Source organism: Arabidopsis lyrata (assembly GCF_000004255.2).
Source record: "Arabidopsis lyrata subsp. lyrata unplaced genomic scaffold ARALYscaffold_5, whole genome shotgun sequence".
NCBI classification, from domain to species: Eukaryota; Viridiplantae; Streptophyta; class Magnoliopsida; order Brassicales; family Brassicaceae; genus Arabidopsis; species Arabidopsis lyrata.
In genome coordinates, this window is record NW_003302551.1 from 19,341,977 (window position 1) to 19,362,370 (window position 20,394).

Genomic DNA, 20,394 nt, shown 5'->3' on the forward strand with positions numbered 1-20,394 from the left:
CGAGACACAAACATCCTCTTTTGTCTTCTTCCTTCTCATCTCCTTGTGCCCAACAAAAGAAATGTTTTGTCCTCTTTAGACTCAAGATTTCAAAAGAGAGGTCTGTCTTCTCTGTCTTATTTCATTTACAAGAACCAAATTGAAAATCTTAAGTTGACTCGATTTTATATGTTCTTCCTTCTTAAAGTTGACTTGAGACCTTACTGATTCTAAAAAATCAAAACTCAACTAACTATATGGTTCAGATTCAAAGAATAAGAACCGGTAGTCACGTGCTACTCACATGCTAACGAAACAATACATTGCAGACGCACAAAGACACTCTATATTGGAAAGTATCTCCATTTACCTCAAATTACCTTATCTTATCAACATTCAAACCCCAAGTTTTTTTTGTGTCAACGAAGATGATAATCTTCATATGTTGTGTAAATAGAAGCTTATCTCTTAGGAACTTTGAGGTGAGTATAACACCTTCATATGTTTCCATGGATGTCACACCACCATGTTTCATTCCCTTACAGTCAGACCTTTGCTTCTTTTCAACAACATGGTGTATTCAACATTGGTATGTAAGCTAACCTCCAACATTGGTTTATGAATGATGTGTATAACAACACAGAATTGCGTTTACAGACAAGACAGCCTTGAAAATAATAAAAGACAGAAACCAAAAAGAATTGCATACTGACCTAAAAAAACTGACTTCTCCCTAGGTCATTGCAAAGACCTTGAGTAATAATCGACTCAATAATCTTGAAGGAATCTCCATGTATTTGATGGCCTAAGTGCAAGCCAACAACCAAAAATAATTACTTCATTATTTTTTGTTGTATCTTATAGAGAGAGCACAAAATCATACCTCAAAAAAAAAGCAGCAGTAGAAACCTCTTGGTTAGAGGAAAGGCCATTTCTTGACTATCTCTACATCATGTATATAGCCACTTTTCTATTACTTCAACAATATTATACAACATAATGGACGCTTCACCCTTCAAACAAGTCACTCTGACCGTGCCTGCTCACTTAAAACTTCGCTCTTTTCCTGCGGAGGACGGAACAACGCATAGGATAAGGCAACTATCGTGTTTATTGATTGTAGCGAATTGATTAGAAAGGAGACGTTTTACCTGCTCCTCGGTATTTGGTGGCAGAATGTTCTTGCCTCCATTGCACCGGAACTTGAATGACTCAGAATAATTAGTGGACTCTCTATCGATGATGAACTCTGGAGAAGAGATAGTTGAGGATCTACTGGTCTTACGCGGAGAACACGGCTGGTTTGAGTGATAAGCCTCTGCTTCTGATGATGATAATTCAGAACCAGCTCCCCATGGACATATAACAGTACTTGAGTTTCCGACCTTTTGAAAACTTTCCATGGATGGATTTTCCGGAATTTCAACAAGGAGATCACCAGCTGAATGATTCTGTTCTGCAGCAACCATAACAGATTCACTTGCCAACTTCTTCCCTGGAGGAATAATACAGTCCAAGTCAACTGGATTTACACAGCAGCTTTTACTATAAGATTCGACACAAGATGATACAATCTGGCCAGGTCCAGAAGAATCAGGTACAGACAAATTAAGCCCGTTTTTTTCCTTGCAAGTGTCTGAGCTCTCTTTGATTCTGCTGCATGGTTCTATGGCAGATGATGCTAGAGACCGTTCACCATTGGGATGATGATCAGAAGGTAACTGAGCATTGTCTTTCACTGAAGGACTTATAGATGATTCTCTCCTTACATGAATATCCGTGTCTTGCCCTGAAATCTTCTGTTTCTTACACTCTGTAGCATTATTGATGCCGAGATCAGAATGTGGGGATTTTCTGCGACGCATACTATCACATACATTGACCTCATCCCTCATGCTTTTAATCCAATCTGATGGATTGAAATTTAGATCAACTGAAAGGCTAATACCCTCTTCTAAACTGACATGAAACTCAAACGAAGACGAACTAGGACTATCACCACTGTCTACATCTCTCATTCTATTTTCTAGCCGAGAATCTGTTCTCTTGGAGTTTGCTGTTGGGCCCTTTTCATTCAATTTCCTCATATATGGAGGAACAGATGTAGAATCAACCAAACCATCATTTCCATTTCGTTCCTGCATTTCCACAGAAACATTTAAGAGACGTTAGAAGTTGGCCAGCAAAAGAGTGGCAGAGAATTAAGGAATGTAAACAAAGGACAAAATATTGATGCAACTATGTCAATAAATATCTTTGAGAAACTATCCTACATTATAGCGATATGACTCTTGTACCATCTTCCACAAAGGCGAAAAATAGCGCGTTTTATCAAGTTTTTCAATGAAAACCAACGAAGTGAAAAGTGAAAACTACTGCTGACTCATCCAAGTGGTTAATTCCAACATAAAAGTGAATTCGAACCTGATACGGTGTATTATTCCCAAGGATAAAGCCTGGCTCTCTAGCCACTGCACCTTGAGCATAATCCTCTCTAGGTATATCCAATTTATTACCATAAGAATCTGCAATAACATTTAACCAGTCTTCATAAGGGGAATAACAAAATGAGACAGGAGAAAACTAAAAGCAACAGAAATAAATTCACCAAAACCTCTTTTCACGTTCCATGTTCTAATCAGTGGTGCTCTAGAAGTTGTCGCTGAACTATCTTGATTCACAGGGACCCCAAAACCTACCGAGTTCAAACTATGTTTCTGCAATTGTTAGATAGATACAACAACACATGATTAGGTTCCCAACAAAGAAAATCATTAGGAGAAACAACAGGACATGTGACCATATTAAATTTATACAGCAACAAGGCATGAAATAGCTTATTAATGATTTCAGATTATCTTTTCAAGCTACAAGTTTCTTTCCTCATGAGCCATATTCAGTTGTCTGAAACATTATAGAGCCAACAAAAAAAAAACTACCTCGAAAAAAGAAGCCAATGATTCAGCCATATCGGAACTTGATCTATTGGCAGGCAAATTATATTTCTTGCATAAACTCTGAAGCTCTTTCCTTGAAAATCCGCAATAGAAATCCACATCTTCCTTCCTGACCATCTGTTACCATTACACCATATCAAATAAAGGACTACACTTTTTAGGAGCTTGAAACAAAGAAAGACCAAAGCAGCGAACTTTACAAATACAATCCTCAAGATTTTCCCAACGGTCACAAATTTGAAGGAATATAAAACAATAGATTTACCCAAGTGGACCAATGAATAGAAGCTACAAGATACTTCAAGAACTAGATTCAGCTGAAAGAGAAGAGACTAAGAAGATATAAAATTTGACCAAAGAGAATGCTTCCTGTTACAGAACATCAAAAACCTAAGAGAGACTAAACACTGACAAGGACACAATCGAGTTAATCCCATTTATTTAGATCGAAAGAACATGGAATTTTTTAGAAAGAGACGGCGAATTGTTCGTGGAGGAAGCTTTAGTATTACCTGCTGATCGAGTGCTTTTTCCGGGAATTTTGCCGAGAAAGTGTGAGAAAGTTTCTGGAGAAATTGGAAGTAGCGATTTCGAAATCTGCAGACAGAACGAGCCCACCTTTGAGGAAGCTGTGTCTTCAAATCTGGACGTGAACTTAAAACTCAAAATTATGGATATATGGGCCTATTTCAAGCCCATTTATGTTTTATAGCCCAACATATAACATGTTTTCCGTAGAATTATGTTGGTTCCTATAGTTTTTGACATATCCGAATTTGAATTATGGTGAGAGATTATCTAAGTTTTAACACTAATCTCATAGGTTTATCAACGTTCGGTCATGTATCCTAACCTAAGATTGGGAACTTTTCGAATACCAAAAAGAAAACAAATGCTCGAGTATATTTTAAAGAAAAATATATGTATAGTATTAAGCAAGTATAGTTCATTTTTTGTTAATCATTTCTCGATGTTGTTTCAACATTTAATTAGCTGTGGAAGTGTAATATAATAACCAAAACTAATTAAGGATCATGTGACTTAGTGGATTTGAATGAGCTGGAAGACAACCATAACAGGTTTACACACCCCATGAGAATCTACAGAATATATTTACTTATTTAAGTTATTTTATAGTATATGAAAATCAATTTAATCGAATATCCACTAAAACAAAGTTTACCGAAATTTGTATTACCAAAACTTGATTATTTTAGCTATTTTTGTTTTTGGAAGGATTATTTTCCGCTATTCTGTGGCATATAACACTTGTGGCACAAGTCGATCTATAAAAATTGCCATGTTTGGGGCTATTTAGCACATTTCAGCCAAAAATGATATTTCACTGATCTGAATCCCGATAGATCCATCGAAAATAGTCCAAAGCATGATCCTCTATATATAGTAAAACAAAAGAAAAAACTCTTTATGTTATATAATATGTCTTTTTTCAGAAAAAATCTAGTACTATAGGATTTTGGTTTTTGAGATACTATAACAAAATGATTAAAATTTAAGAGTACCCCATTATGTTATGTATCCTATTCAAATTTTGTTCTATTCAATTCAATTTGTTCCCTTAATTAATTATGATATTCATATGAATTGTTAAAGGAAAAAAAAGAGGGACCAACGGTCATATTGCAACGGGCGTCATTTGTTCTCTCCTTAGTGATGTGCTAATGCTCACTTATATTCATTTTATTGTAAACAAGTTGTTTAAAACCACCAATAAACGGGGACAAGAACCAAACATCAACAATTATAACAACGCGTTTTGTTATAAGTTTATATTTATCATTTTTCTTCTATCAAAAAATGAACACCCTTGAATCTTGATCACGCGTATTCTAACTTCTGGTATATTAAATTTCCCAACTACTTAACGTAACTTAGTTTATCTTCGTAACTTTTTTTTTTAAGGTTTTGTAGACTATGTAAACTCTCATTCCTAATTCTACTTATAAACTATTCTATCGAAAGCAATCAAAATTGTTAAGTATCGACACAAAAACAAGATCAAGTGGTATACTTATGTAACCAAAAGTCAGTGACTAGCTAGTGTTTGCATTTTAATTTAGAAAGACTTTAGTTTAGAGTCGTGCTCTTTAGTGTTAAAATAACAATTACTGTAGACTTTTAGTTAATTTTATTACAGTCTTGGATATCTTTGTATTACTCAATTTGCTTCTTCTGTTTTTTCTAAAGTCCAAAGGCAAAGAGGTAACGTCTAGGTTAATTAATAGATCCAACGGGTTGTACCAAAAAAAAAACTTTATATTAAAGGACATGTCTCTAAATTATTGTTTACGTCCCCATCTCTCTTCCTCTATAAAATATAAACAGAGGCAACAATATTCATTTCAAGTTCCTCTGTATAACAAACAATTGAAAACTCTCTCTCCATCTCTGTTCTCAACAAAGGCAAGAGTTATGGTGAGAGTCTTTCTTCCCTACAACCTCTTTAACTCCTTTCTTCTTTGTTTAGTTCCCAAGAAGCTTAGAGTTTTCTTCCCTCCTTCTTGGTACATCGACGACAAGAACCCACCACAGTCTAAATCGGAATCTGAATCCCCGGGGAGAAGAGATCCGGTGGATCTAAAACGAGTGTTTCAGATGTTCGACAAGAATGGAGACGGACGCATCACAAAGGAAGAGCTAAACGATTCTCTAGAGAATCTAGGAATCTTTATGCCTGACAAAGATCTGGTCCAGATGATCCAAAAGATGGATGCAAATGGAGATGGGATCGTAGACATAAAAGAGTTTGAGTCTCTTTACGGTTCGATTGTGGAGGAAAAGGAGGAAGAGGACATGAGAGATGCGTTCAATGTGTTTGATCAAGACGGTGATGGGTTTATCACTGTTGAGGAGTTGAAGTCTGTGATGGCTTCCTTGGGGCTCAAGCAAGGTAAAACCCTAGAGTGTTGTAAAGAGATGATTAAGCAAGTGGATGAAGATGGAGATGGTAGAGTCAATTACATGGAGTTCCTTCAGATGATGAAAAGTGGTGACTTTAGCAATAGATCATGAGTTGATCTTTTTTTGGGGTCAGATAGAGTTTCTATATCAAATTGGTTTATATATTTTCTCTGTAAATAAATTATGAAAAAAGAAAAAAGAAAAAGAAGCTGAAATCCTGAATTGAATGAATTTGATCAAAATAATTAGACAAAGAGATTTGACTAGTCACTTGCTTGGGTGTTATAAGTCACACAACATGGAGAAGAAGGACCAATCTATCTACATCTACTATGATTAATAATAATGTATCAGCTTTCTCCAAGCTAAGAAATTTGGAGAGGGATCGAGTCAACGCAAATAGTAAATAAGTAACTTGACATAGATTCTAGGAAACTTCATCAACCCACGAATCATTCAGACATAATTTATCTTTATTTGGGGTATATATAGTACTAATTAGCTATAGATAGATAAGAGTTTATAAAGAACAAAAACAAGTAAAATTAAAGAAGAAACAAAATTGCCTAGTCTTTTGGGCGGTGGTGAAATCTCTATCCTGCAATGCTTCATCAATATGCTTTTGTTTGAGTCTTTCGACGTAAGACAACTGTTTTCACACCAAAAAAAAAAAAGTGATAGACAAACAAAACGTTATAAAATAACCTCTTTAATAAAATATGTAAGTAAAATAAAATGCTCCGATCATAAGCTCACTTCTTTTTGAAGAATCAGCCGCAAAGTGGCATGGTATTTAGCTTCTTTTTCGGCTTTCTCCATTCTTTCCAAATGTACTGATCAAGTTACATGAAAATTATTACTAGAGAGGTAAATCAAACATTATATGTAATTGCTACAGAAAGATTTTTAAAAAAAAGATGTGGTCGTAGTACTCGATTCGTATCTCCCCCCGAATTTGCGAGCTAGCTCAAGCTCTGTGGCAGCCTGGTCCAGACAGTATTTCTCAGAGTGTGCAATACCCTCAATCGACTGATATGAACGTACAATGAGAAAGACAAGATATACCAATACTAATTAATATAGACTTCATTATATATCTTAAGATGGATTCAAGACTTATATACATAGTTAATTTCAGAAAGATGCAATTCGACAGATGAAACATATATACCCTGTTTAACTTGACTATAACCTTTTGAAGAGCTTTGATCTTCTTCATGGGCTTCTCGACGAACATAGACGTACTACCGGAGTTGAAAAAAACCATTCGAATCCAAAACAATCTAACAAAAATAAATCAAAGAAGATTAGGGCTTATCGATCACTCTCTTTACGATCCTAAGACGATGTTGGACACAAACCTGACGGATGCTAAAGCAATTTAGCTCTGAGCGAAGAATTCAAGGACCTTTGTCTTATGGGTTTATGGTTTCCGAAAAATCATATATATACCAAACTAAAAAAAAGGGGGTACAATTTGCTGCTCTATAAAAACTTCCAATTTGCTTCCCCAAAAAATATTGTGTATCTTTATAAATCTTTTAATAAATATGTCAATACGTGATCCATATATAGAGTTTTGGAAACAGGATATATATATTTCACAAAATTCTTTAATTGATTTCAACAGCAAAATAGATACATTAAGACTAGTAAGAAAAATAATTAGATGAATAGAAAAGTTAAATATAACGGAAAAAGTTTGTCTAGTTTTCTTTCAAAGTAAAATTAGTTGACGAATTTTTTGGAATTATTTTTCCTTCGTTAGCAATTTTAAAAATGTGTGTTTGCAATCTAACAGCATTTATAGATTCTGTTAATCCCGTCAATGGCGGTCAAGTTGCATGTTTAAAATTGGAAACACCAAACATTTCAAAATGGGGCATTAATCGATAAAACAAAAAAAAAAAATCATCTATTTTTTTACGGAAAAAAGAAGTTGCATATTGTTTTCCAAAAATAAATTTTTTTTTTTTTTTTTTAAAATCTGAAAAGGGATTGTCAGAACCTGGCCTGGTTCAGCTATTCTCTACCCGACTTACAGAATGGGCTTACAACATGTGCAGAGGCCTAACTAGATAATTAGAGATGGAAGAAGGCCCAACACAACTCAAACCTTTTATACCATAACATAATTAGATTTTGAACGACGTCGTTTTGGTGTAGAAATGAACATAATTAGATTTTGAACGACGTCGTTTTGGTGTAGAAATGATTAGTACAAAGTGCCATGTTAATTAACAACATTGTAAAATAATCATAAACAATAGAGAAGAAAAGCACCAGAGCTTTCTTCGTCTCAGCCGAATCAGAAACGAAATGCAAAACTTACTCAAAATAACAATCGATCATAGAATAGATGATATGCACAAGAGAGTTCTCCGTCTCAGTCAAATCAGAACGAAATGCAAAACAAGAGTACCAAAATAAAAATCAATCATAGTAGAGATGATACACACAAGAGCGTTCTTCATCTCAGTCAAATCAGAAACGAAATATGAAACTCCAGCAAATTAGCAACAGCCGATCAAAGTAGAGATGAGAAGCACAAGAGCGTTCTTCGTCTAATTTGAATCAGAGAATAAATGTAAAACAAGAGTACCAAATACAAAATTCAATCAAATTAGCAACAATCGAATGTTTGAACCAACTATAGTAAACTAAAATCGAGAAGAATCAGGCAAATCTATAACCTAAAATCAACAAGGAGCACAAGGCAAATCGAAAACCTAAAACCTAAAATGCAAACAGTCAATCAAAGGACCTTAAGTAGGGCCTCAACGCAACATGGTCAGGACATGAAAGTATTGTTTTTAAATCCAGCCAACTTGGCTTTGTATAGATTCAATTACTTAAATAAAATTTATAGTTTGTTGGAAAAAAAATACCAAACAAAATTGATACTTGCATTTCAATATGGCTTAACTATTCCACCATTAAAGGTCTTTCAAATTTCTCTAAAGTTTGAAAGTAATCAATCTTGGAAATTGATATGGTAAGCAAAGAAAGTTGAACTTGCTTTGCACATCATATTTTTTTTTTTGCATATGTTGAAATTGATATGAAATTATTAACTTGCAAGTTCCGAGGTAAAACAAGTTTCGGATGAATTTCACGATCATCGACATCTTCAAAGAGAAACAAATTTCATCAATCAAGTCTAACCACAAGCAATTATTTTGTTTTGACCAAGAGTAAATATGTCTAGTAAAAAAAAAAAAAAATGTCTAGTATAACTAATTTATTATCTTTTTTAGTCTCTTGGCAATAATATAACTAATTTAAGTTGAATTATAGTTAAAGTCACTAATGAAGTAAATGAGTAATGATTGTAGATTTTGTGATTATTAGTCAAAATATTTGTATTTTATTTTACTTTCCCCCTCAAAAGCTTGAACGAAATTGTTTGTGGGCTTGTCTCATACTTATATAAATCTAAAATTGGACAAAAAAATTGTTCATAATAAAAATATTCATTAAGCTATTTTTTATATATCCCAAAGATCTGAGTTCAAGCCAAAAAGGAAGAAAAAATAAAAAAATTCGAAATGAATATTTTTGCGTTTTCAAAATAAAATAACATAAATTGGTTTTTTTATTAACGGAAGCTAAAGGCCTAAGAGCATATGCAGTGGTAGAGACTCTCAAAATCTCTCAAAATATATTATTATAATATATATACATTAGTTTAATCGTTTATTTAAATTTGATGTAATAAAAAAATTTTAAAATCAATTACAGGTTGACATGTTGACATGTGTGACATGAGTCTCTCAAGAGGTTCTCAAAAATTCTCATGTGAAAACCAATGCTCATGTCACTCTCTTACTTTTTATTATTTTTTCTTTTTATATTATTGAGAACAATTGTGAGAACCTCTCATTGCACATTCTCTAAGTCATCTTATATTTGAGTTAATTTTGACTAGTCTTCTTTTAAATATCAAATATGCAAAGTGCAAACTCAAATTAAAACTGAACCCAAAATTGGATTTTTTTAAAAAAAAAAATTTTTGAATACCAACTGGATATTTTTACTACTATCCGATAATGTCATTATCAACATTTTGTAGAAAAAGTATTTAAGAAATTTGTATCATTATAATCAGCCAAACTAAAAAGATAATTGTTTTGCATCCTTGTGTGATTACATGAACATAGTAAATCAACAGACATAGCCTACCAAAAAAAGATCAACAGAAGACAGAACCAAACACAAACAATCTAAACAAGATGGGCTCTTCCACATGAGACATTACCGCCAGATACACACAACCTAGAATATGAACAAGCAACGCAATCGTTCCACTGCATTTTTAATCACCAAAACTTTTTTTCCTCGTTGAACCTGTCAAATATTTAAACAGACTAGTGTAAGAGGTGGTAAAATCTCTGGAAATATGTAGATACGGTTGCCGTTTAAACGGTCAATTTCTTCAGATTTGCTATTACAAAACTAAATCTGAGAAAATATTACAATCTCTGTGAGAGAGAGACATTATGCTCAAGTACAGTAACCGACTAACATGCCATCATCACATGTACAAATGATCCAATATCATTACATGAACTAAGAGTCAAAACCTGAATTGCTTATGTTACAAGAATTCAGGTTACAACCATAACATAACCTCTAGAAGATTCTCTAATATGCCATCAGATCCCAACAACCAGCTATTCTCAAAAAATCAAGTTCCACTATGAAAAGAGTGTTTAAAGATGATTCTATAAGTAAAACAATGAAGAGTTCCAAGGACAGACTTGATAGCAAATGTGAAGACAAAACTAGGGGAACCAGTAACTAATTTATTAGTTATACTAGAAAAAAATGTTTTTAATACCAGTATTATTTTATTTTCTTTTGCCAGAGGGGAATAAAGAAGAGAAGATCTATCTCCTAAAATCAATATGCTGAACAAGGAAATACCTGAGACAATAAAGGCTATAATTGGTTTTGTTGATGATCTCTCTGTTCCAGATTTCTTACATGCATTGTCTACTATGTGTTGGATTCTTTTAGAGAGGCTTTTGTAAGTAGCCGCTCTCTTTTTCTCTGCTGCATTAGTTCCTGGATTTTGTCGTGTTCCTTCTGCAAATGAGGAGAGCAAACTTTCAGAGTTCAAATCTTTTCTAGTACCATACATATGTAAGCAAACCCAAAATCAAACAGGCTCATGAATATGCCATATATAGCAATTAATCATGAACTAATATCCCCACAGAAATCTATTAACCGGCTAACCAAGAAACACTCATTTGGATTTTAACTCATGATGCAATCGCTAAGTTGTGAAAAAGCTTGGTGATCAATCATCAACCTCAGTTCCTGAAAAAAAAAAGGAATGTTGATCAACGGAAATAGCAACAACTGACCGTATATGGATCATTAATGCAACCTCTTTCAAACTCTCCCAAGTCCCAGGCATCAAAGAATGATTATGCTCCTTGACAAACTTTGCGATAATAAAAAAATATGAAAAGCTGAGAACAGAGGAAAAATGCAAAATTCATGAGTTCAAGAAATCGTGGAATGCATAGAAATGCTCAGGAGAAATTTTAGGTATTTCAAGAAACTTAAGTTTATATCCTTGCTAGTTTAATTTTTAATTTATGGTTTTATATAATTAAGTTAGATGGTTCATATTTAGTTATGAACACAAGCTGGTTAATAACTTCGTATTGTTCACTTCCCTCCTTTTTGGCTTCCTTGGGGCTCAAGCAAGGTAAAACCATAGAGTGTTGCCTTTTGCATTAGGCAATAAAATACCAAAGTACTCTACTCCTATGGAATCGGCCTTTTGAACTATTCAATGGTTTGTTTTGAATACTAATTGCTTTGTAAAAATAGAATCCACCACTTGTCAATATTGCCACATGTTTCTGATTTCAGTTTTCTATTTAAAGACCTAGAAACATACAACATTTTTGACGAGATACTAAATAATCAGAAAATGAAGATCAATCCATTGATGTTCATCGCCTTGATGGTACTCTTGACATCATTCCCCACTCCAACGCTCTCTTATTGCAAAGAGTCACTTTATTTATGTATACAACATATGAAAGATAGAGCCACGTGGCTGAAATGTTGTGATAGACTAATAGTAGCAGGACCATGTATGTGTAAGTATATTAAAGATCCTGTGCAAAAGAAAGATGCTTACCGTCTTATGGCTTCTTGTGGAAAGACTATTCCTATAAATCAGGATCTCAGGAAATATTACAAGTGTGGCTAAAAATAGTCAACCAACGAAAGCGATAAGCGGTCGTCAAGCCGAACCGGAGATACTTAAATAGATTAGTACTTATATCGAGTGTTTCCTTGTCTTCTTTTAATCGTTCAAGTTGTTGCTCGAATTGGCCTTGTTTATGTTTATGAACCATCTCTCCCACTTTCCACGTTTTTCTTGCTTTTTGGAATTCACTCTTTTAAATTCGCTCCTTTGTACTTGCTTCTATTTAAAGAAACAAAGAAGGTAGTCGACTTGTATTTAAAGAAACGAAAAAAAGGTAGTCTAAACTAGAGAAAACGGCATGTGCATACATCCTTGGGACTATTCTTCTGATTTCACTTCATAACTGTCACAAAACATGGCCAAGATCTTTTATCAAGAAGGAAAAAAGATGGTATCCAGAACTCTCAGACGTCCATTCTCGTGTTTGTGAGTTTAAGGGTGTGGTCCGCAACTCTCTCAAATGTATTTCTAACAAGTTTAGTTCACAAGAAATTATCGTCTTCCTTTATAACATTGTCGTTTGGAACTTCCTTGAACCCCAAAAAAAAAAGAGTTTAGTTTCCTAATTAGTTGATGATGTTAGGGTTTGAAAACTTACATGAGCAGTCAGCATAATCGGGAGAAAGATGGGAGTCTCGACCCTTCTTTATTCATATATGACTGGTAATCTATACCCTCCTTTAGTATATATATTAGGCGATGAGACCATGCGTCCGTTCCAAGTGAAGCTGTTGCGTGTTCTTGGTTATGGAGGAACTACTAAAGAGTTGGAACACTTGAAATTTTTTATTGGGGAGTCGGAATGCCGTGAAGTGGTACTAGTGGAGGCTGTGGTGGATGATTCCATGTATTGCAAACCAAAAGGGTACTATTGTTGACGCTTCTTGGATATTCAGTTTCATCCGAGTGCAAGATCTCATTTAGTTTATCAAATTATACTGTGTAACATGAAACTCACATATTGCAATTCATGTTGCATTGCTCTTGCAGTTGTTAGAGCCTCTTTTATTGCAGGGAGCTACTTCTATGTAACATTTGGCATTTGCATTTGGCAGTCTCTCCCTTAGATGTTAAACCAGTAACCTTACCTACCTCGTCAAACTCCACCTGGCATAACATTTAACATTTCTACATATGAATACATCGTCCCTACAATACAATTTAACACGTCTTGCCACTCTTGCGGACTTTACACCCCAAGAAAAAAAAAACAAAAAAAAAAAAGACAGGGCTTCCAACAAAAGAATCAAGAAATAATAATCATTTAAAACTTTAAGCGGCACTCCAGAAACACTTACGTAAGATTCCATGTATGGAAGGCACACGAAGAGCCATTTATGTGGTCCATCCATTAGCTTGGATTTTCAGTTTCATCCAAGTGCAAGATCTTAGACGATGAAAGGTGGTGATTAACAAGCTGATTTGATTCTTCACTCTTTGTTTTGTGATCTTAAATAGATTTTACCAGCAGGAAGATTTGCAGGAGAATGCCGATTTTATTACAGAAGATCTTGATAGAGCGTAAAAACCTTCATTTCATGTACACTAAGCTATGTCTATGCATCATCCGAACAAAACTCTCTTCAAGGCATAAGAAGATGAATAAACAAAACTCTCTTCAAGGCAATTGCAAGCTCTTTTGTTTTCGACAAGAAATTTTTTTATTAAAGAGAGAAAATGGGGAATAAAGAAGAGAAGATCTATCTCCTAAATCAAACTGCTGAAGAATCAACAAGGCAAAACCAGAGACCAAAAGACTATACTTGCTGGTTCTGTTGATGATCTCTTTGTTCCAGATTCCTCACATTGTCTACTATGTGTTGGATTCTCTTAGATAGGCTTTCGTTATGCTGTTCGATCTGTTCAAATAGCATCTCCAGATGCCTTTTGTAAGTAGCCGCTCTCTTTTTCTCTGCTGCTAGCTGCTGCATCAGTTCCTGGATTTTGTCGTGTTCGTTCTGCAAATGAGGAGAGCAAACTTTTAGAATTCAAGTCTTTTGTAGTAATAAATGAGATAGAGGCAAAATCAAAACACCAGCACATGAATATGCTCTATAGCAACTAGTCATGAAACAGTATCACATCAGCATATTAACCAGCTAACCAAGAAACACCAATCTTGGATTTCAAATGCAACCGCTGTATATAAAAATCTATACTTGTTAAACACCAACTCGATTCCTGAAATAGAGAAATGTTGATCAACGCAAAGAGTGATCAACGCAAAGAGTGATCAACTAACCGGATATTGATCATAAATGCAACCCCTTCGAACTCTGCCAGGCATCAAAGAGTGATTATGCTCCTTGACAAACTTTGTGATAACCCATTTACCAGAATTTTCTTTTCTAATCAAGATCATTGCTTTACATCCAACCCTTGTTTCCGCTCTTTGTCTAATAACCTTGTCCCGTTTGCTAGGCAACCTGTAACCTTCCTTGTTACAAACAAGTTGCCTGCCTATGGGAGATCCATCATGCCTTGACCGTGACAGTTTACTAACACGGATGACGAATCCTACTTTAGTAGCATACGCATTATAAAAACCATGAGCCGCTGCTTCAGATTCAAACTCCTGGCCAACATAAGGCTCATCCCCTTGAGCCTCTGTCATATCTGCAACTGCCAGAGGAATCGAATCAGGATCCACCTTCTCATCTTGCTCACCAGAATTCTCACCAAGTTCATTATGGTTGTCATCATCTTGCTCAATCATTGCCTGACCAGAGCTTTCACCCATTTCATTATGATTCTCAACCGTGGTAACCTCAAGCTCAACAGGAATCCCCATCATCATCCCAGCAGCTACACCATTATCAATCCTGAAATCCACTGCAATTCAAAAGGGAAACAGCAATTCCACAGATCAACAAATATCTAGCAAGAAGAGCTACAATTGTTTTTACCATTTTACTAGCACATACAAAGAGCCTCTATTACTAAAAGTTGTCTTCTTTTCTACAATGTTTTCCAATGTCTAATTCAAATATGAGAACAAAGCTCAAATACAAGTGCTTTCAAATCATACATAGTCTCCAGAACAATACAAAACAAAGCTTAAATCTTTGGGGTGAGTCTGAGGATGAACCTAATCAAGATTCAGCTTCCCATCGATTCAAGATTCATCATCAAATCGGGTTTTGGAAAAGTTCGAGATGTCCAACTTCTTAGTCTCATTATGTCGCAGAGACTGGTCTAAGCGGCTTAATCTCAAATCCAAAATCGAAAATCTGAAATCCGAAATAATGGTGAAGGAATAAAATAATCTTACTGGTCAAAAGTTATTTTCCGGCGGAAGTAGGTCGGAGACGACGATCGAATTAGGTTTTCGATTTGGGGGAGAGACAGAGAAGGTGCCGGTTCAGGGTGTGGATTGCAGTAGCCTATGACGTGGCGAGATATGATTGGGTCAAAATCGGAAAGAAGTCAACTCACCGTTCATCTAACCTTTGGGTTTATCGACTCTATGGTTCCTCCGGTGCGCTTCCCCTCGTATGATTATTCCTCAACTCTTTTTTTTTTCATTCTATAGTTTTTGTTTTTATTTTTTTACAGCGTAATTCTCGCCGACCGACGCACCCGTTAGACCGGTGTGTCCATTACTTTTCATAAATGTTATAATTGACCCCTTTATTATCTTTTATTTACAAAATCATCCTTGTACTAACAAAATTTCTCTAATTTTCCAGCATTAATTGTTTACGTGTTAACCAGGCCAATTCAGCCGGTTTGAGTCGTGTGGACTCAGCCAGGCCAGTTCAGCCGGTTTAACTAACTTTCTTTAAAATGCAATCGACAACATGATAACCAACTAATGATGGTTTAGTATAAGATTTGACTACCAAACTACAGGACTTTAAGTGTTTTAATCATAGACATTTTGAATAGCAAAATTCTTATTACATAGTAATATATTCAGTTACTTATATTTTATGATTTAGCTTTTATCATTATCTGTTTCCATTGTAATCTATCCAGATAATTCGCAACTCTAGATTAATGGATATTATAAATCAGCTATTTTTATTTGTTTTTCAAATTCGATAATGAAAATGATCGTATAACACCTTCCAATATCCAAACTGTATGAATCAGTAATCCCAAAAAAAAAAAACTGTAAAGTAACTAACAAAAATTAGCTTGACATTTTCGGTTTTTTAGAAAGCAATTAATTGCTTTAAGTACGTGGAAGAAAACGTCCAAGGAGAAGGATATTCGTTAGTTAGTGATAATTGATAAATACAATATAACTTGGGAAATAGGAAATCAAATAGTGTTTGGTACTCTCATAAATAAAATGATCATATAGGTCAAAGCTAACCCGTTTTTTTTTTTTTAAATAACACATAAATATTTCTCGATTTATGTGTTATTGAGATTTACATGAGATAGTATCCATGGTCGGAAATGAAAGTTATCCTAATTCCTAACAAATGAAATAATCGAAATTAAAAGAGGATTAACATATTTATCCAACAACGGATAAGCCCCTAGTAATTATCCTTGCGAAATACGAAATTGTAACATCACACATTAATACATTTCGATTTTCGTAGATTTTCTTTTAATTATCCATGAATGGTATATTTATGGAAAAAGAAAGTTATCCTAAACAAACAAAATAATTGGAGTCAAAAGAGGATTAATATCTTTACTATATAACAACGGATAAACCCTTAATAATTAACCTTGTGAAATACGTCACGTAGGTCCCATTGAAGAAGCAAAAAATCTGGTCAAAAGCACCAATCACTAATCACTCTAAATCTCACAAAATCATAACATATATGTAAACAACCAATAGAATATATTACGATAAAAAAATCGTTACCAAACACAGTTTCAGATCTCTTACGATATCTGATCAATCTTTAAATGGATAATCTATTAAATGTGATTTTTTTTTTATTAAATATAAGTCTTGTGGATTTGACTAAACCAGTCACCCTAATACCTCTATATAAACCCTTCATTCTCTAATACCTCTCCTTATATCCAAAACCTAATCTCTCTCTCTCTGCTCAATCTTAATCGTCCGATCAAAACACTACGACGACAAATGGCAGCATCCAACGGTGAGAAAAGCTTGATCGTGAGTTTCGGTGAAATGCTCATCGATTTCGTCCCAACTGTCTCCGGCGTATCCCTCGCCGACGCTCCTGGCTTCATCAAAGCCCCTGGTGGTGCACCTGCCAACGTTGCTATCGCCATATCCCGTCTTGGCGGTCGTGCCGCTTTCGTCGGGAAACTTGGTGATGACGAGTTCGGTCACATGCTCGCCGGAATCTTGAAACAGAACGGCGTCTCTGCCGAAGGTATCAATTTCGACACCGGAGCCAGGACTGCACTTGCGTTCGTGACACTAAAATCTGACGGAGAACGTGAGTTCATGTTCTACCGGAACCCTAGTGCTGATATGCTCCTCCGTCCCGACGAACTCAATCTTGATCTCATCAGATCTGTACGTTATTTTTATCTTTAATTTATTAAAATTAATTAATATATGACACGTAAGCAAAATCTTGATGGGTCTCTAACCTATAATTAGCGAACGGTGCTATATCGTCAACGTAACGGTTGTTGGTATACGTAACGTAGATGTGAAGTTAGGTTAATGAGTGCTCTGTTTTGTTTTTGTTTTACAGGCTAAGGTGTTCCACTACGGATCCATAAGCTTGATCGTTGAGCCATGTCGATCTGCTCACCTGAAAGCCATGGAGGTGGCTAAAGAAGCTGGTGCGTTGCTCTCTTATGATCCGAACTTGAGGCTTCCTTTGTGGCCCTCCAAGGAGGAGGCTCAGAAGCAGATTCTTAGCATCTGGGACAAAGCTGAAGTGATCAAAGTCAGCGATGAAGAGCTTATGTTCTTGACTGGATCTGATAAGGTTGATGACGAGACTGCTTTGTCTCTGTGGCACTCTAATCTGAAACTTCTTTTGGTCACTCTAGGTGATAAGGGTTGTAGATACTACACAAAGGTAATGTTTTTTGAAGCGTTTTTCTTTCTTTCGGATTTGATTTTACCATTTATATTACTCAAGTTGTGTTCTTGCGTTTATATGATTACAGAGCTTCCGTGGATCTGTTGATCCTTTCCATGTGAACGCAGTGGATACAACAGGTGCTGGTGATTCATATGTTGGTGCCTTGCTTTGCAAGATTGTTGATGACCGTGCTGTGCTTGAGGTGAATACCAAATAATTCATCAAATTATTCTGCAACTTTAGTATATTGACTGTGTTCTTTCTTGCTTTCTCAGGACGAAGCTCGTCTGAGAGAAGTGCTTAGGTATGCAAATGCTTGTGGAGCCATCACAACAACAAAGAAAGGAGCAATTCCAGCTCTCCCTACAGAGTCTGAAGTTCAGAGTCTCCTGAAAGGAAACTGATTAGCAAATTGTCTGGATTTTTAGGATTTCACGTTTTAGTTTCTTTGTTGGCTTTTTTTTTTTGTTTCTTCTGCTTTTCGCTCTGTGTTCTTGTACCAGAGAACCGTTCTATTCTATTATGAATCCCCTTTTATTCCACATTCAAGGGTTTTGGGTTACTTTGATGAATAACAACTCTTTACCAAGTTAAGTGAACTGTTTGAAAATGTGAAAGCCTTAAAGAACAATTGCTTGAGGATAACATTCCGAAACTTGTAAATCCAATGATCTCCAAATGTGTTTGCATTCTTCCCACCTCGAACTCATCCTCTCTAGAAATGTTTCAGCCCACACTTCCTTGCTACCTTCCATACTCAGATCATATGGCACCGAAAAACTGCAAGTCAATTCCCAAATCACTTGGTTATTTTCACAGATGTTTTGTTGCGTAGGCAGCATAGTCACAAATCTTATTTTGAAGGTCTTACCTTGTTAGCTCTTCTAAGTGAGAGTCCTCGGTGGTAGCGTTCCTGGTTGATCTTAGAGTTAGACATTACAGCAATAATTAGAAACTAAAGTTACAAATATACAGCCAACCTGCATACTAGAACTTTGAATATGCGGAGGGATTTAGTGGATAGGTTGTAGATTGCTTCTTCTATGTGGTCTGTGCCGAATAGATACACAACCGGATAGTCAAGAAGCCATCTGAAAAGAACGATTGAACATTAACTTCATGGCGTGATAAACTAAGATAATCTGATGGTGGTTGAATTTTCAAACGGATTCGAAAGTTACCCGTTTAAGGTTGGGATTGTAACTTTAGTGTCTTGTAAACAACAACTAAGATCAATGCATAAAGAAGACTGAGAAGAGTTGGCCTCATCAAGTGCTGTAGTGGAACCAGTATTGCTGTCATCTAAAGGAAATCTCAAAGAGAATAGCTTCTGAATCGATCTAAGCTGCATCCCCAGATTGCTTTCCTTGCTTTGTTCTACCATCTTGATTCAAACAAAGGCAAAGACAAGATAAATCCAACGGGCATGAAAAGAGAAACCACTTAACAAATACACAAGCTTCATAAAAAGGAAAACCTTTGGAGGATCTTGTTCCAAGTCGATGAAGAATAACTCGGGTTCTGAATTCAAGCTGGAGCTTACAAACAAGGGCAGTCTTCTTACATTGATCAGGTATATCATATCCTCTATAACCATAACCTTCAGATCTTTAAAAACTGGTAAACCCTATAAGAAAAAAGCAGGAATCAAATCAGCTACAGATATAACTCAAGTACTAAGGTGCTTGAAGAAGAAGTAGAGCCTAACCTCTCGGATAAGCTCAAGAAGTGATAGCAAGCGATTCTGTAGCTCAGGCATCTTTCCACCATAGTCAATCATCACAACTGGTCTCATTCCCGTGCATAATGCCAGAACATCTGGTCCAAGAAACCCCATTTAGCATCGGTTACAGATTCAAGTATGTGACAACCAATTGAGATCATACTAGAGTTTATCTTATAATGCTAAAGTTCAAATTTTTTCATTTTTTAATAGGGAGTGGAAGTGATAAACCCAGAAAGCCAATTGGACAAAGTGACTTCATTCATTGGGATCTTAAACAAAGCAATCAAAGCACCATCAAACTTAAGTCAGGTTCAAAATGAGATCTAAAGAATCAGTTTTGTCCCAAATTGAATTATGAGTCTCAAAGAGTCGCAAAACAAAAAAAAAAGTGGAATCCGTGAGACCTATTTCGAGGCGGCGTTTGGAAGTGATCTTGAGTCGCCATTTGATCTGAGAGAGACAAGAGCTCAGAAACTGAAGTAGTTCCTCAGAGCTTGGAACCTCCATATTCGCAGAAAAATTGAAGCTTTTTTCTTCTTCTCTATCCGAGACTCAGTGACACACGCTTTCTCTTTCTTAAGAAATATTCAG

The 20,394-nt window shown here is 35.5% G+C and overlaps 7 protein-coding genes across 11 annotated transcripts; 3 read left to right on the plus strand and 4 right to left on the minus strand.

Moving 5' to 3' along the window:
• Positions 1–536: 536 nt before the first annotated feature.
• Positions 537–3,562, minus strand: LOC9314340. Of its 3 annotated transcripts, none has more exons than XM_002878226.2 (7): positions 3,449–3,562; positions 2,919–3,053; positions 2,588–2,696; positions 2,404–2,504; positions 1,131–2,117; positions 863–1,045; positions 537–784 (listed from the first exon to the last, which is right to left on the minus strand). In XM_002878226.2, the coding sequence occupies exons 2-6, from the start codon at positions 3,051–3,053 to the stop codon at positions 1,004–1,006; spliced, it is 1,374 nt and encodes a 457-aa protein (XP_002878272.1). In that variant the 5' UTR covers positions 3,449–3,562; the 3' UTR covers positions 537–784; positions 863–1,003. The 3 variants fall into 3 exon arrangements, with proteins under 3 accessions (XP_002878272.1, XP_020881018.1, XP_020881017.1); XM_021025359.1 differs by having other exon boundaries at positions 2,594–2,696; positions 3,449–3,561; XM_021025358.1 differs by lacking the exon at positions 3,449–3,562 and adding an exon at positions 3,202–3,415.
• A 1,693-nt stretch (positions 3,563–5,255) lies between these two features.
• LOC9314341 (calmodulin-like protein 4) lies at positions 5,256–6,128 on the plus strand. The gene has a single exon (XM_021025813.1). It carries the CDS (start codon positions 5,370–5,372, stop codon positions 5,967–5,969), a length of 600 nt encoding a protein of 199 aa, XP_020881472.1. The 5' UTR covers positions 5,256–5,369; the 3' UTR covers positions 5,970–6,128.
• A 134-nt stretch (positions 6,129–6,262) lies between these two features.
• On the minus strand, positions 6,263–7,217 carry LOC110228400. Its single transcript, XM_021025814.1, has 4 exons — positions 7,030–7,217; positions 6,791–6,887; positions 6,615–6,691; positions 6,263–6,507 (listed from the first exon to the last, which is right to left on the minus strand). The coding sequence occupies exons 1-4, from the start codon at positions 7,123–7,125 to the stop codon at positions 6,379–6,381; spliced, it is 399 nt and encodes a 132-aa protein (XP_020881473.1). The 5' UTR covers positions 7,126–7,217; the 3' UTR covers positions 6,263–6,378.
• A 4,025-nt stretch (positions 7,218–11,242) lies between these two features.
• Positions 11,243–12,402, plus strand: LOC9312572. The gene has a single exon (XM_002876458.2). It carries the CDS (start codon positions 11,809–11,811, stop codon positions 12,091–12,093), a length of 285 nt encoding a protein of 94 aa, XP_002876504.1. The 5' UTR covers positions 11,243–11,808; the 3' UTR covers positions 12,094–12,402.
• A 152-nt stretch (positions 12,403–12,554) lies between these two features.
• LOC9312574 (protein FAR-RED ELONGATED HYPOCOTYL 3) lies at positions 12,555–15,913 on the minus strand. Of its 3 annotated transcripts, XR_002332070.1 has the most exons (4): positions 15,365–15,913; positions 14,336–14,925; positions 12,692–14,051; positions 12,555–12,623 (listed from the first exon to the last, which is right to left on the minus strand). XR_002332070.1 is itself a non-coding variant. In XM_021026341.1 (3 exons), coding segments are annotated over exons 1-3 (792 nt in total). In that variant the 5' UTR covers positions 15,366–15,913; the 3' UTR covers positions 12,570–13,850. The 3 variants fall into 3 exon arrangements, 2 of the variants coding, with proteins under 2 accessions (XP_020882000.1, XP_002878273.1); XM_021026341.1 differs by having other exon boundaries at positions 12,570–14,051; XM_002878227.2 differs by lacking the exon at positions 15,365–15,913 and adding an exon at positions 15,182–15,351 and having other exon boundaries at positions 12,570–14,051.
• Positions 15,914–17,056: 1,143 nt separating this feature from the next.
• Positions 17,057–18,671, plus strand: LOC9314342 (probable fructokinase-4). Its single transcript, XM_002876460.2, has 4 exons — positions 17,057–17,554; positions 17,739–18,071; positions 18,163–18,279; positions 18,353–18,671. The coding sequence occupies exons 1-4, from the start codon at positions 17,153–17,155 to the stop codon at positions 18,479–18,481; spliced, it is 981 nt and encodes a 326-aa protein (XP_002876506.1). The 5' UTR covers positions 17,057–17,152; the 3' UTR covers positions 18,482–18,671.
• On the minus strand, positions 18,593–20,388 carry LOC9312575. Its single transcript, XM_021025506.1, has 7 exons — positions 20,208–20,388; positions 19,786–19,895; positions 19,555–19,704; positions 19,259–19,461; positions 19,058–19,168; positions 18,949–18,990; positions 18,593–18,857 (listed from the first exon to the last, which is right to left on the minus strand). Exons 1-7 carry the CDS (start codon positions 20,308–20,310, stop codon positions 18,698–18,700), a joined length of 879 nt encoding a protein of 292 aa, XP_020881165.1. The 5' UTR covers positions 20,311–20,388; the 3' UTR covers positions 18,593–18,697.
• Between the last annotated feature and the right edge of the window lie 6 nt (positions 20,389–20,394).

Coding starts and splice junctions, on each gene's coding strand:
- LOC9314340 (XM_002878226.2), bottom strand. CDS start 3,053: ATGGTCAGGAAGGAAGATGTGGATTTCTATTGCGGATTTTCAAGGAAA. Junction 2,697..2,918: donor CATTGGCTTCTTTTTTCGAG/GTAGTTTTTTTT, acceptor TAACAATTGCAG/AAACATAGTTTGAACTCGGT. Junction 1,046..1,130: donor CACCAAATACCGAGGAGCAG/GTAAAACGTCTC, acceptor CGTCCTCCGCAG/GAAAAGAGCGAAGTTTTAAG.
- LOC9314341 (XM_021025813.1), top strand. CDS start 5,370: ATGGTGAGAGTCTTTCTTCCCTACAACCTCTTTAACTCCTTTCTTCTT.
- LOC110228400 (XM_021025814.1), bottom strand. CDS start 7,125: ATGGTTTTTTTCAACTCCGGTAGTACGTCTATGTTCGTCGAGAAGCCC. Junction 6,888..7,029: donor TTATAGTCAAGTTAAACAGG/GTATATATGTTT, acceptor CGTTCATATCAG/TCGATTGAGGGTATTGCACA. Junction 6,508..6,614: donor GGCTGATTCTTCAAAAAGAA/GTGAGCTTATGA, acceptor GTGTGAAAACAG/TTGTCTTACGTCGAAAGACT.
- LOC9312572 (XM_002876458.2), top strand. CDS start 11,809: ATGAAGATCAATCCATTGATGTTCATCGCCTTGATGGTACTCTTGACA.
- LOC9312574 (XM_021026341.1), bottom strand. Junction 14,052..14,335: donor GCATTTATGATCAATATCCG/GTTAGTTGATCA, acceptor CCTCATTTGCAG/AACGAACACGACAAAATCCA.
- LOC9314342 (XM_002876460.2), top strand. CDS start 17,153: ATGGCAGCATCCAACGGTGAGAAAAGCTTGATCGTGAGTTTCGGTGAA. Junction 17,555..17,738: donor ATCTTGATCTCATCAGATCT/GTACGTTATTTT, acceptor TTTGTTTTACAG/GCTAAGGTGTTCCACTACGG. Junction 18,280..18,352: donor ATGACCGTGCTGTGCTTGAG/GTGAATACCAAA, acceptor TTGCTTTCTCAG/GACGAAGCTCGTCTGAGAGA.
- LOC9312575 (XM_021025506.1), bottom strand. CDS start 20,310: ATGGAGGTTCCAAGCTCTGAGGAACTACTTCAGTTTCTGAGCTCTTGT. Junction 19,169..19,258: donor ACAATCCCAACCTTAAACGG/GTAACTTTCGAA, acceptor CGTTCTTTTCAG/ATGGCTTCTTGACTATCCGG. Junction 18,858..18,948: donor CACTTAGAAGAGCTAACAAG/GTAAGACCTTCA, acceptor ATTGACTTGCAG/TTTTTCGGTGCCATATGATC.